Here is a 14,543-nt window from a genome sequence, read left to right as displayed (position 1 = left end):
CAGATTGATTAATCTAGTTCCATTGGACTATGAAAGTGAGACAAAATAGAGTGCCCCTGTATCTGTACACTCTCATTGCACTATAATATCTCCCGCGTAGTTGGAAATTCGAATTTAAGATTGACCATCGTAGCGGAAATCGATCCGGGAAACTATTTTTTTTTTGTATTGCTATCCTTATCTAGATTGATGTGTAGGAATAGGATAGCAGTTTTAAATTCAATGTCATCTGATGATTTTTGAAGTTCCACTTTCATCTAAACACAAAATTTTATAGTAATAGTACATTAACCTCTAAAACACTCAACAACTTCGTATTTAACAAGCTTCGTCATAAAACAAGAATATAACATTTAAAAGATCATTTGTTAACTACCAGAATTTGTAATTAATCTAACACTAAATTTACAAGATCAGGGTTGACTATTTTTGCTTGCAAATACTGGTTGTATCTCGCTTGCCTTGAAAGGCAAAAAATTGTTACTCTCTCGCAAACCTATATTTCTATATCTCCCGGGAGACGTCTGTACTGTGTAGCGGGCGGCTATTGATCGGAGATACGACCTTGAGGTGGCTCCCGCCCCCAGACCGAGCACTGTTGGTACAACTCTTGAAAGAGAAAAACTGCGGGAAACTTTAGAGTTCCAAGTGGAGAAAACACTTTAGAATCAATTGGTTTTATATTGATATTGATGGACTGAAGAGGATACTATAGGCTGGATTTTCCAAACACTAATACAAATTTATTTCCCTATTGCTTACTTGGATAAAGCATAGAGTATTTTTTTTTTGGAAAATCTAAGTGTAGCGTAGACATGTCTCTATTATGATTATTTTTGAAAAGCTTATTACGTAAGAAAATTTGTCTAAAACTGACCAAAAATTCACCTTTCTACCAACATGTGCAGAGGACTCCAAGACAAATATGAAAAAAGTAATATGAAAGAAAGAAATAAACCTAGACCGTAGACGTAATGTTTCTTGAAATTTTTACGCCAAAAATAATTAAGTCGCTTTTCTTAGTTTTAAAAAGAAAACAGGGGAATACGAAACGTCTCTCAATAACTTCAAAGTTTATATAAAACGACAGCTTACAGAAAAATCCTATTATAATGTTAAGGATAACTAAAACGATAATAAAGCTTGGGTCTGAATTGCTCTAACTTCATAGCTTAATATTAATTCATTGTGTGATGCTGATAACAAAAAAAAAATTAACCGGCTAAGTTTGTCGTGGGCTCTTCTTATACCAGGGCGCGTTTGAAACCCTCATAGCCTTACGTCTAAGTTGGCGAACGAATTTATTACCATCCCCTTTCAATTATGTAAACAGATGTGTGAACGCTTCATAAGTGCCTGTGATAGGCCTACATGAATAAAGAAATTTTGAATTTGCATCTGATATCGTAAAATTTTTGTAGGTAAAATTTGAGGTGTTCTTATAACACCTATAGATATGGGGTGTTCATGCTCAGGGCTATCGGTATCTATCTCTATATATATAAAAGAGAAAGTGTGTGGGTATGTTCCTTATAGGCTCCGAAACGGCTGGACCGATTTCAGGGAATCTCCGTATTGACCTGGCGAGTAATCCTGTAAAGTTTCGTGACGATATATACGACCTATTTTTGAACTGTCAAACTATCAAATACAGCTTTTATTTACTATGATGATATTCTATTTTTGGATGTACATGGGTGTAGATAACGATCTTCACCCGCTCGAGAAGAGAATAGAAGAGTATATTATGAGAATATATTATGAGACTTAAATTAAAAATTGAATGATGTAAGTTTATTGTTTAAATAAAAAAAAGCAAAATCTAGCCCGGCGAAGCGGACTGGGTACGCTAGTAAAGTAGTAATATATTAAACATTAAGTATTTAAAATGTTCTTTTCTAACCTAACAATTATCGAAATTCAAACGTTATTCTAGTTTCTTGCAGAACTACCCAAAATTTAGTTAATCCACGACAAAAAAAGGTATTATACATTCTGTTTTCTTTCAGGACCTCTCTCCCAGTGGCCCAATTCAGCCGAGGCGACTTCTCCCTCTGGTCGGTCCTGAAGAATTGTGTGGGCAAGGAGCTCTCGAAAATCACGATGCCTGTCGTATTCAATGAACCGTTGTCCTTCCTTCAGCGCATGCTGGAGTACTTGGAGTATGCTCATCTCCTAAGAATGGCGTCTGAGCAAACAGACCCGGTTGCGAGGATGGAGTACATCGCTGGTAAGTTATGCTCCTACGAATAAACCCCTGAAACGATTTGATTAAGCCGGCAAGCAGATTACTTTTTTCAGTTTAACAACCTTTTCAACAACAACAAATTTCTCTATCTTGTGAGAGATTGAGAGCTGAGCGACCAGCTTCCAAGCAGCTTTGTCTCTAAGAAATTCATCGATTGTATTGTAGCCACTACAGAATTAAGAACATACTGAAACCGTGTACACCAATAATATTGAAGCATCAAAAACCACTCCACTTTAGAAGTATTTCTCGAAACGGCGGTTAGTCACTTCATTTTATTAAGCAGTTGACATTATTTATTGTACCTCCAATGTTCTAAACGTTCACCATAAGCTGGGGATAATGGGAGAAGTTTGTGATTTAGAGGGTGTGAAACGAGACGTGCGCGGGGCTTTTTCATTAATTTGGATACAATGCATGCAATAATGGCTAAATGAGGGTTCTGTATGTTCTTTTCTATGGCAGCCACAATTTATTAAACTTAGGTAAAGGTATAAAAGTCTATGATGAACTAATATCACTCCGAAAACCAATTAAAAAAATGTCTTGAGCATGAGCTCTGCCTTGGAATCTAAGCTACATTAAATGGGCGTTATTCAAATACATGAAATGCCTCCGGCGTCCTAACCTTAATGTCCCCGACCCACCTAACGGTCACATAAATGTAAAACCCTCATTAAGATCCGCATTTTTAAGTTCGTTGTTACTCAGCTGTATCTTTTTTTAGCCAGCTATTTCAATTTGCAATTTAATATTTAACAGATCAAGATTTCAAGGATTTTTGTACTCGAAAAGAGGATCATAATTTGTTGCGAAAGGTCAAAGGTTGTTAAGCAAATTTCGTACTTCTAAACCTTGCTGGTTATTTATATAAAAAGTACTATCTATGAGCCGCGTTTTTCGTCCGTGTTTTTATAAATCTTGTTTTTTTCCTGTTCACTATATTACTTCTTTACTAATATTCGTATAAATATTATAAATGCAAGGGGGGTTTGTTGGTTTGTCCTTGCTTCACGCCCTAACTAAGCTACCAGTCAACCTAATTTTTGGCACAAGCTTAGTTGAAAAGACGGAGAGTTACATAAGCTACTTTTTATCCCAGTAAAATTAACAGTTCCCATGGGATTAAAGTTCCCAGTAACGTATCAATTCACTTTTTAACTCGTAAGCACATTATTTCTTATTGCTTTTAATATGTATTTGGCATATTATGAAAATTAAGCTTATTTTTCTATACTCAGCAAAAAGCAGGAAAATCTGTTCGGTCTAATTTATAATTTCTTCAATCCTTATATTCCAAACAGATCTGACAAGTCAATACTCTAGTCTGACTTAACAAGTATTCATTGTGAAGTCAAAATTTCCTGAGGATGCTCCGGTTTCAGAGCGAGATGTGCGTAGAGGGTGCATTGTCGAAGATCTGTTTAGTGTAGCGCATAAAGATTGAAGATATTATAAATTAAACCATACACTTTCCCCTGCTTTTCGCGGTTTTTATAATATATGATGGTATTCCGCAAAGTAACGCCTGCTTCCATCCAATAAGTATTTGACAGTAAGAAATTAAAGACTACTTTTTAAGCTTTTTCTTTCGTCGAACGGTTAAGTAAGATTTTGTAAGCTATATTTTGAGTCTGCTCTTTATAACGTTAGAGTGGGTGGGACTTGGGAGAACTGAGTTAGTTATTCCGTTTGTCCCATCTCTTATCCCTCCCCCTGAAACCAATTCGAATAAGTACTCTACGACTTTAGTAGTATTAAAGTTTTACAGTTCATTTTGTTAACTGTGTTATTACTTTTCGGTGCGATGCAAGCGTGGAAATGAATATGCAATTCCCATAGTATCGATTTGCTATCCAGCCAGTTCGTTACACTCACACTGGGTGTTTTTATGGACCCAATAGAATACGTCTGTTTCATCAATTTGGAAGTGAATGTCACGAATTGTTTTTGTGGTACTTAGATTTGTTTTTATTCGAGTATATCCTAATTCGAAATTCAATTCTACATAATTAAAGCAATGGATATGAAACATAATTTGGAATGTTAATGGACTCATTACCGGACAACCAAATTTCATTCAACATTAAAATTTGTGATTCTTGTACAATTGAATCAATTCTCTCATAATTTTTCCCTAACGCGCCAAAAGAAGTGTTACTTTAAAAAAAAATACAACAACAACCGAATTGAAAACCTCATCCTTTTTTGTAAGTCGTTTAAAAATAGAATAACTTGTGACAGCATCTTTAATCTTGGCAAAGGCCTCCTCTAGCTCCCGCCACTGTACTCTATCGTGCGCAACTCTCCGCCAGTTTTGTCTTTTGTGCGGTCTTCTTTACTTCGCCTTCCCATCTTGTATATCGTCTTCCTTTGGTTCTGTTTCCATCGCGCGGATACCAATTTGTGACTATCTCGCTCCTAGAAAGTAATTAATAACTATTTAATATTACTTAAGCTGTGAGCATGAATAGCTTTATTTGTAGAGAAGCGAAGCCGCAGCGTGGTTTCAACAAGTCGCTGTTTTGTTAGTAACGTATTTCGCTCCTGCAGAACAATTGTGTTCAGTTTGCCCTCGGCTATTTTCCTTTTATCTTCACTCGCTGTCACTAAGAGTATAAAACAATGTAACAAAACAGTTTATGGTTCGTGCGGGAGTTTTCAATCTGAAAGTCGTCGTTGGATCTCAAAAAACGTTAAAAAAATGATCAGTACTTTTTTTCAAACTGACTTCGGCATTCCTACTGTTAGTGCTGGGTGTTTATCTGTATATTATAAGTATTTATGTGTATTATAATCATTAAAATATTCATCAGCTATCTCAGTACCCATTGGCGATGTGTGTATTGTTGTATTATATTTATTATATACTTATTATAGGTACTCAGATCAATAATGGCTGAATGAGGGTTCTGTACGTTCTTATTTCTGTGCTAGCCACGATTTTTTAAACTAAGGTAAAGGTAATTATTACTTTTAATAAAAAATCTATAATGATACTAGCTGTTGCCCGCGACTTCGTCTGCGTTTATTGTGTTTTTTTAATGTGGCATTCAATCTAGTTGTAGTTCTAAAAAAATTTTTAATTTTCAGTATCGCTAAGCCTTAAATGAGAGGTTTGCTGCTGTCCGCTGAGGAGTTCTGTCCTTTATCTCCAACCACATTCATCAGATCTACACAAAGTTTGGGCAAAATTAAACACATATTATAACCTATAGTACAAAAATAATTATTTAAATCGGTTATAATTTGTCTGAGTTATGGTGTAAAATCGTCAAACAATTTCATCCCCTCTCCCAAAGGAACCGAGCTCATTGTCGGGATAAAAAGTATCCTATATTATTTAAAACACTTTCAAGAATATGTGTACAAAGTTTCATGAGGATCGGTTGAGAAGTTTTTGCGTGAAAGCGTAACAAACAAACTTACATTGACATTTATAATATTAGTAGGGATAGGGATAATTGAACTAATCACACTCCGAAAACTTATGAAGAAAATGCCTAGAGCTTGTGGTACCCATAACACAAACTACGCTTACTTTAGGGCTTAGATGGCGATGTGTGTATTTTCGTAGTATATTTATTATATTACAGGTACTCGGATCAATTTTATAGGATCTTTCGTAATCTGGCTAATGTATTTCTCGGATCTTTTAAGGCGCTTTAAGAGCCATCGTCTCCTAAAGCCTTTCTGCTAAGTTACAAAGCTAAGCTTGCAGTGAATAGCTTAATTCCTTGAAAATGTCGTGTAGAAGTTTAATAGAGCTTCTGTCTCTAATACCATAATTCTTAATGCCTTTGTAAAGGCGTCCTCTTACGCATTATGCATGAAATCGTAGTCGAATATAAACTCTATGCCAATAAAATAGACCTAGCGTCAGAACTAGGATTGTAATGAAACTGTATTTCAAGCATATTATATTTTTACACGCTTTTTATTAGCTTCACCTGTATATTTGTAACCGACTCCGTTGGACTAGATTTTGACCCTGATTACCTACCCTGAAACGGTCTGATTTCGTTTAAACTTAGTAGATATATCGAGAGCCAAAAAAATACGTTAATTTGATAACATTATTCCATTTTTCAGTTTTCAAAATAAGATTTTTGTTGATTTACATTAATATCATCGAAGGGGTCGATAAGGCAGGAACGATTTTCATTCAATTATCACCCATTATCCACTGTTTTCTCTAATATTCTCAAATTTGATGGTGAACAGGTTACCGATTCATTTTACTCTAATAAAAATAATACATAGTTTATGAAAAACTAAAAAAACACGCTTTTATAAATAAGCTAAATGAAAAGCTACAAATTAGTTTTGTTTTAAAAACCAAACATTTTCTTTTTGAACTATTAATATATTTTTAAATGTCAACTTAATTACGACAGATATGTCGTAACAATCTACGTTTAAAAGAGATTTACTCTTTATATACTTCGCGGCAAGCTGATATTTCCCTGTGAACTAGTTACGCTTCCGGGCTAAGTAGCTGCGAGAATATTATACAATGGCTTTATTACTGTTGACTAAAGCCCTGGAGCTAGGTTCAAGTCTCTTTTTAACGTCGTAATGAATTTTATTGTTCAGCTAGAACAGATTTTTCTTGTTTTCAGCTAGTTTGCTTTACTTCAAAGTCTCATTTTCTTTGAACATCTTAGCGATTAAATCTTGAATTTTGTATCAGCTAATTTATTCTCATTTGATTGAAGCTGAGTTTTAAGACCTCGTATCATCATCATCATCACTGACAGCCAGTTGGCGCGGTGGGCAGCAACCCTACTTTCTGAGTTCAAGGCCGTGGGTTCGAATCCCACAACTGGAAAATCTTTGTGTGATTAAATGGGAGTTTTTCAGTGTCTGGGTGTTTATATTGTATTTATATATATTATAAGTATTTGTGTGTATTATATTCATAAAAAAGTATTCACCGGCTATCTTAGTACCAATAACACAAGCTTTGCTTACTTTGGGGCTAGATGGCGATGTGTGAAAATAAATATACTAATGCCAGTACTTTTATTTTATTTATCACTTCAACCGATTGATGTATACTGTTGGAGATAGGTCTTTTCTTTCGAAATCCGCGGCCCTGGATAGCTTGTTTCCAGCGGCTTCCAGCGACTCGTTAAATATCGTCTGTCCATCTCGACTAACACTGGGTTTACCTGTGCGGGGTCGCCCCACAGGCCCCAACGTCATTCGGTTCTCCGATCTATGTGCCCCTTCAGATTTGTGACTTTGAGCTATGTCGGTAACTCTAGTTCTTCTATGGAAAAGAACAACATAAAATTTGTTTTTTTATATGTTTCAGCTTTCGCAGTCAGCGCTCTCGCATCGAACTGGGAACGCCTTGGGAAACCATTCAACCCTCTTCTCGGCGAGACCTATGAACTTGAGCGCCCGGAATTTAGAGCTGTTTGTGAACAGGTAATATAATATCAAAACAGGTTAAACAATATATTAAGACATATTTAACAAATCGTGGTTACTACACGATTGATTAATTCCTTAACGGCCACTCCGCTCTCATCTCTCACAAAGCAGTAAAATTCTAAAGATTGTTAAACTTAATGATGTTGGAAAAGAGCAATCTGCTGAGTTTCTTGACGGCTCTTCTCAGTGGAATCTGCCTTCCGAACCGGTGGTAGAGTCACTACAAACAGATTGACTAGACGTTGCAAAAGTGCTTATTAATTGCCTACTTGAAATAAATCAATTTTGAATTTGAATTGAATTAAGAACGTATCATCATCATCAATTCAACCAATCCACGTCCAGTGCTGGACATAGGTCTTTTGAAAGGAGTTCCACAATCCACAGTCTTGGGCCGCTTGTCTCCAGCGGCCCAGGCATTAAAGTTTGCTCACGATGTTGTACCTTCAACGTTACAGCAAGTGATATTTAATTGCTTAAACTAAAAACGCATATAACTCAGCAAAGTAAGAGGCGCGTGCCGGGGCTTGAACTCGGTCCTCCAAAAACGAAGCCGAAGCCGAAGCCATACTCAATAGGCTACCACCGCTCAATTTAAGCTTTACCTACTAGGCTATTACCGCTATATTTTGCTATTCTATACGTTAATTCTAAAATGTTTGATCAGGTATCACACCACCCTCCAGTCTCTGCCTTCCATGCCGATAGTCCTCACTTTGTCTTCCACGGCTCCGTGCATCCAAAGCTGAAGTTCTGCGGCAAGAGTGTCGAGATTCAGCCCAAAGGACACGTCACTGTGGAGTTACCCAGGTAAAATAACTACAATGCCATCAACAACGTCTTGTAACTTCAAAGTAATTGCCATTCGCTTATAAAAACCATTTTCATGTCAAGCTAACCTAAAATAACTGTAAAGTTAAAAATTTAAAACCCCCGAACACAAAATAAAAAAAATGTAGTTTGCCATTTTGTTTTGGTGGCCATCTTGGATTTGAAATCTGTCATAATGTATCGTATTCTAGTACATTACAGGTACCCTTTCGTTTGATACCCATACTGTGAGAGTTGTGAAAAAATATAAAGGGACTTAATCCATATTGGATAGAAGCATGCGTTACTCTGCGGAAATCCATGATATATTATGAAAATTAAGCTTAATTTGTTATACTCCGCGAAAAGCATGAGAATCTGTGTGGCGTAATTTATAATCCTTATACTCCGAATCCAAACAGATCTGAATGAATAATAATTGTAAAGTCAACATCTGAGGATGCTCCGGTTTCGGAGCGAAACGTGCCTGGAGGGTACATTGCCGAAGATATGTTTGGTGTGGAGTATAAGGATTGAAGAAATTATAAATTACACCATACAAATTCTCCTGCTTTTCGCGGAGTATAGGAAATTAAGCTTAATTTTCATAATATACATAATCCATGACCAATTTTCATCAAATATAACTAAGAACCTCTCTCGACAAAATCACCATTGAAATAAAAAAAAACCAACTCAAAATCGGTTTATCCGGAAGCTATGGTGCCACACAGACATACACCCATCGACACATACTCTATTCTAGTCTATTTATAACACATTGTTATTGCGTCGGGGGTAAAATAAAATCCTTATAGACTAGTTTATTTCTGAAGTTCTTTTGGTGCGTTAGGGAAAAATTATAAGAGTAAATTTTTACGATGCACGCGCACAACGTCAAAAAAACCCGACACGCTTAACCGACAAGTTAGCTATAGTCAACATTTATTTATTTAAGTTTTTCAAAAAAGTTTTGACAGTGGCAATTTCAATTGTCAAAGTCTCCGCGCATTCTGGTGAATTAATTGATTCGATTGTACAAAAATCTCAAATTTTAATGTTGAGTAAAACTTTGTTGTCCGATAATGAGGTAATGCTTTAGATTAAAAGTTTCAATAAGTATATTAAATACCTTTTTTCTACAAACGTATAATAAGGCTTTTACCTTATTGAAAAGATTTACATCTTTTTACGCTAAAGAATTATAACTTCTAACGCGTGTACATAAAGTACACACTTGTATTTTTTTTAATATTTCTTGATTCCAATTTTATCGAGATGGTCTTCTATAGTTGTATGATTGCTAGGTGGGGCGAAGCGTACACCTGGAGCAACGTGAACTGTTGTGTGCACAACGTAATCGTGGGCAAGCTGTGGATCGAACAGTATGGTGCCATGGAGGTGACATGCCACGGTGGCGCGGGACTCAAAGCCAGCCTCGCGTTCAAACCTGCGGGCTTCAATAATCGAGACCTGCACAGAGTTGACGGATTTATTCTAGATCAAAGGTAAGTAACATGCCAATGAAATAAATACCTACAACTTATAATGAATGAATGAATGTATATACTTTTATTGCACACCATAAAAAGTATAACAAAACAAGGTATATAATATTTATATTATTTTGATGACACTCTGCAATCACTAATCTCACTTTAGCAAGTTAAGACTTCAGTAGCTGGTACTCCAACTTCCATTGATTTACATTAAGGACCAATTCTTATATTTTTCCTTTATGTTAATCAACATACCATATAAATGAAAAATAATTTCTTCCTTTCAATATTCAAATCCGTTGGTTTTGTATTCTTCAACGTACTCAAATGTTTAACTAAAACATTATATTCAATGGCTTTATTTTCTATGTATTTTATATTTACATAACATGTGTATCCTCTCGTACACTTCAGCAAAAAACGCTTGCGCTTCCTCTACGGCAAGTGGACAGAGTACATCAAGTGTTGCAGCGCGGCCGCACACGACCAGTGGGCGAAGGAACGCGGGGAAGAGTCCGGGACACAACAGACTCCCTCGCATACCCCCAAGAAGGTGCTCGCTAAGCTCAACAGCTTCAAGGTTGGAGCGTTGCGATCCATGTCTATACAGGATGTAAGTGCATATATTTATTCTACAAGATTTAGAAAATATAATTTTCTCTTAAAAGAGAAAGTATTGTTTTAATTTTGTCACATAATAAATGCTATTGTCTCCTTTCATCTTCTATCACTCATCTTTACTTTTAGTTTTTTAGTTTTAATTATATATATTCCCTACAGAACGATGAGCCAGAAAATTCCGAAGAGGTCCCAAAGCCTGATGATTCATTTAACATCGACATTCCAGGCTCAGTAACGCTTTGGGAAGCCCGTCCAAGACCCAGCAATAGTGCACAGGTAATAATTGAGTTTACTCACCATCTATACTTATAACAATAAAAAAATGCAAACAATTGTTTACATGATTAAATATCTAACATGATAATATAAATAAATGTCATTTTTAATAAAATGTTATAATCCGATTGGAAGGAATAACATTGTAAGTACATTTTACCTTTATGTTCCAACAGGTGGGGACACCTGAGACCTAAGAGACACTCACAATAATGTTGGTCATGCTACTCAGTCATGTTGGATTGATTGATTAGAGAAGCAGTTATATTTTGCAGGATTAAAAATCTAAACATTGTTATTTCTTCCTTCGTTTACATCCACTCTCTTTGCGGGTTCAACAAAGCACCTACTAGAGAGACGCGCGTATTATGATTTTTATTTGCATAAGATAATAATTAGTAAGACGGAGACCTTGTTTACCTATAAATTGAATGTTTCTTAAATATTGGATAGTAGCAGGCGTTACTTTGCGGAATTCCATGATATAATATGAAAATTAAGCTTAATTGGCTATACTCCGCGAAAAGCAGGAGAATCTATATGGTGTAATTTGAAATTCCTTCAATGCTTATTGTCCTCCACACCAAACTGATCTTCGGCAATGTACTCTCTACGCACGTTCTCTCTCCGAAACCGGTGCATCCTCAGGAGATGTTGACTTTACAATGAATAATTATTGTTAAGTCAAAAAGTGTTCTCCTGCTTTTTGCGGAATATAGCAAATGAAGCTGAATTTTCATTATATGAATATTTTTACGGAAAGCCTTTCGTTTTGCGGAAAGCACTGCCACTGTTGCTTTTTGCTATGAATACTAAATTCACGAAGCAAAACAAAGATTCCCAAAAACTTTATAATTCATATTATTTCCAGTACTACCAATTCACCGAATTTGCCATGTCTCTCAATGAGTTGGAGAGGGACATGAAGGGTCAGCTCTGTCCAACGGACAGTCGCCTTCGACCAGACATCCGTCTGCTGGAGCAGGGGGACATTGATGGCGCAGCTGCCGAGAAGACCAGGCTCGAGGAGAAGCAGCGAAGCGCAAGGAAGTTGTTTAAGAAGAGCGTGGACGGTTTTCAACCAAGGTAAGTTAGAAATTAAGAATAAAATATAAAACACGGCTGGGTTCGAGACCCGAACCGACCGAAGGGTAGTTTACGTTGTCATAATGTCAAATAATATGATTGGCTCGTTAGATCATGCCATTTATTCTCAGTGCAAGTCTAACAATTTGTTTATTTAACTTTGCGTCGCCGCCCACTCTTGAATATATCTTCGAACGCTTTTCTCCTATTTCTTCGGATCACAAAAGGACAAAATGTAGATACAAAAAAGGCAGTATATGTTTTTCGTTTCGGTATGTGGAAGGTAAAATCTGCCAAAAGGATACCCGACATCCTGTACCCGTGTGTAAGAGTTCTTGTTATGTAGGGTTAATTCGGTAGTTGCCCTTACCACATATTGAAAAGCTCCGGGATCTTCTAAGAACGTACCGGAAACTCCCTACTCTAAACACGTATTGACGTCCTGTTTTCACCTCCCGGAAGAAAAAGGTCCTACTGGATAATGTGACACAGCACTTTTTGAATTGTTCCCACTACGCCGCTTCACACGATGCCTCGCTCTGATTTTTTATCCTCACATTCCAGGTGGTTCAGTCAAGGCACAAACCCATACACGAAGCTAGAGGACTGGCTCTACAACGGTGGCTATTGGGATCGCAACTATGAGCATTTGAAAGACATCGATATATTTTAATGCTTCCATGCTATATGTGTGTCTTCTATCTACGACGCTGTTGTGTTAGAAGAACTATATTTTTATTATATTTAGCTCCAATACGGTGCTTAATTTGGCTGTCCACAAATCCTAAAACTACGAATTGTGTAACTTTTCTGTCAGTTTTGGAACCGGGGCTGATCTTAGTCGTAGAACGACAACGACCATGTGACATTGAGACATGGCAAAATACTAGGCATAAGGAATTGATATCTGGACAATTTTTTGTCACTTTGTTTTGGTCTGCAATTAATAAACGCCATTTTGGCGCTGTAACTTGTGAAGCTGTCACTCTAGTCCAAGGAAATACACTAAGAATTACTAAAAAAAACTAAAATATTAGTTCCAGAGTATAGAAGTATTATGTCATATTTAGAGTTTCCAATATTTGTATACGGGAATAATAGGGGCTAGTTTTTAAAGAAATGCTATCCCGTTTCGGCATGCTAAGCAGCTGGGCTGAAATTGGATGGATTGAGTGGGGACGAGAAAATAGTTAACCTTAAAAGTTTACTATCTTATGACAGAGAGACCAATATAGTAAATTTTTCCATCTTTTTCTATTGCTTTGAGTGTCGAGCTCAGAAAATAAAGTGGTGCCAAGTATTTTTTTAAATATTAAAAACATATAAAATAAAGAAAATAATTTTAAACAGTTTTGTTCCTTCACTACTTTTAAAACATACTTTACCTACACTGAAAAGTAATGAAAATTTGATTACTTAAATAACAAGAAAAGTTGGAAAAACTGGAGAAGGCTAAAAAAAAAAGAGCTGAAAAGCCTAGCTCTATTATGGACATCAAAGAGTGCCGCCAGTTTAGAGATTTGTGAACCGACAATTTAACGCCAATACGTAATTAAAATTATAACGTTAAATCAAAAAGAAAGAAAGTTTATTTGTGATACGCGGTAATTACAGGAGTTTTTTTCAAAATTATATCTATATCTACTGTATTATTATTGAAAAAATAATCTTTTTTTTAGCAAATAATGTAATGAGAATATTTCTACTATTTATTGTAACATTGTAAGTGAAGTACTTAATTACGTAGTTTAATTTATTTTTAAGTGAATCGAACGTTACCGCCTTAGCAAATGACTACATCTTCACGGAACCCAGATATATTTATATAAGATATAACATAAATGATACAAAGAAAATAAGCCACAATATTTTGGTCATTTAAATTTGTAAGAGAAAAATTATGACCAATCAAGTTTTACAGTCTGCGGCTGTACTCTTCTTCAGCACTGTTACTGCAGAATCAATGTCATCGACGTCAATTCTATAAAAGAACGTCGTTTGTGCTACAGCGAGCATCCTTTACGCTGCAATTACACTACAATGTGTTTAAATGCACGAGTGCAAATGTCATTTCGACTTCATAGTGTGTATTAAGCGTCGTTTGTCGTTATCCCAGGCATTCCCTGCAGACAACATATCACGCGGTTTAAAAGTGGTCTAATTTCGTCAAAAGGCCGCCATTTGCAAAGGCTCTTAGTTTGAAATATTTTCGATTCAATTGAGGGCGCATTTTTATTGGTCGTTGGAAGCATTTGGGTTCCGAGAAATATCTAAAATGAATACATCTTACAAGGAGTCTTTGTTCGATAAAACCATTAATTGAAGTATCGATTGGTGATTTGGTCGCTATCCCGAGGATCGCCCGGAAGTTATGTATCGCCTCGTAAAAAGGCCGTGATTTGCCAAAACGCATATTTACGGCCATTGCTTCTAGCCCTTTGGTTTACCAGGCATCAGTAAATTGATGCCTATGACATCGAGCCATCGTTCGATAAATAACTATTGAAATTATAGTATATTAGTAGAGTGCTGAATTTGGCTTTATCTCGGGGATTCCCCGC

The 14,543-nt window shown here is 36.2% G+C and overlaps 1 protein-coding gene across 4 annotated transcripts in view; it reads left to right on the top strand.

Annotated features, from left to right (window-relative positions):
* LOC120630931 (oxysterol-binding protein-related protein 1) overlaps positions 1 to 13,274 on the top strand; it is a 35,465-nt gene extending 22,191 nt beyond the window's left edge. For all 4 annotated transcript variants that reach the window (XM_039900311.1, XM_039900303.1, XM_039900285.1 and 1 more), the window contains 8 exons: positions 2,010 to 2,230; positions 7,569 to 7,684; positions 8,358 to 8,500; positions 9,808 to 10,008; positions 10,414 to 10,612; positions 10,780 to 10,896; positions 11,768 to 11,982; positions 12,547 to 13,274. In XM_039900311.1, the coding sequence (XP_039756245.1) occupies positions 2,104 to 2,230; positions 7,569 to 7,684; positions 8,358 to 8,500; positions 9,808 to 10,008; positions 10,414 to 10,612; positions 10,780 to 10,896; positions 11,768 to 11,982; positions 12,547 to 12,655 (1,227 nt within the window). In that variant the 5' untranslated portion in view covers positions 2,010 to 2,103 and the 3' untranslated portion in view covers positions 12,656 to 13,274. The remainder of the gene's footprint in view (positions 1 to 2,009; positions 2,231 to 7,568; positions 7,685 to 8,357; positions 8,501 to 9,807; positions 10,009 to 10,413; positions 10,613 to 10,779; positions 10,897 to 11,767; positions 11,983 to 12,546) is intronic.
* Positions 13,275 to 14,543: the final 1,269 nt, after the last annotated feature.

Source organism: Pararge aegeria, chromosome 2, assembly GCF_905163445.1.
Source record: "Pararge aegeria chromosome 2, ilParAegt1.1, whole genome shotgun sequence".
NCBI lineage: Eukaryota > Metazoa > Arthropoda > Insecta > Lepidoptera > Nymphalidae > Pararge > Pararge aegeria.
Note: the sequence above shows the minus strand (reverse complement) of the source record. Positions and strands in the feature narration are given on the sequence as shown.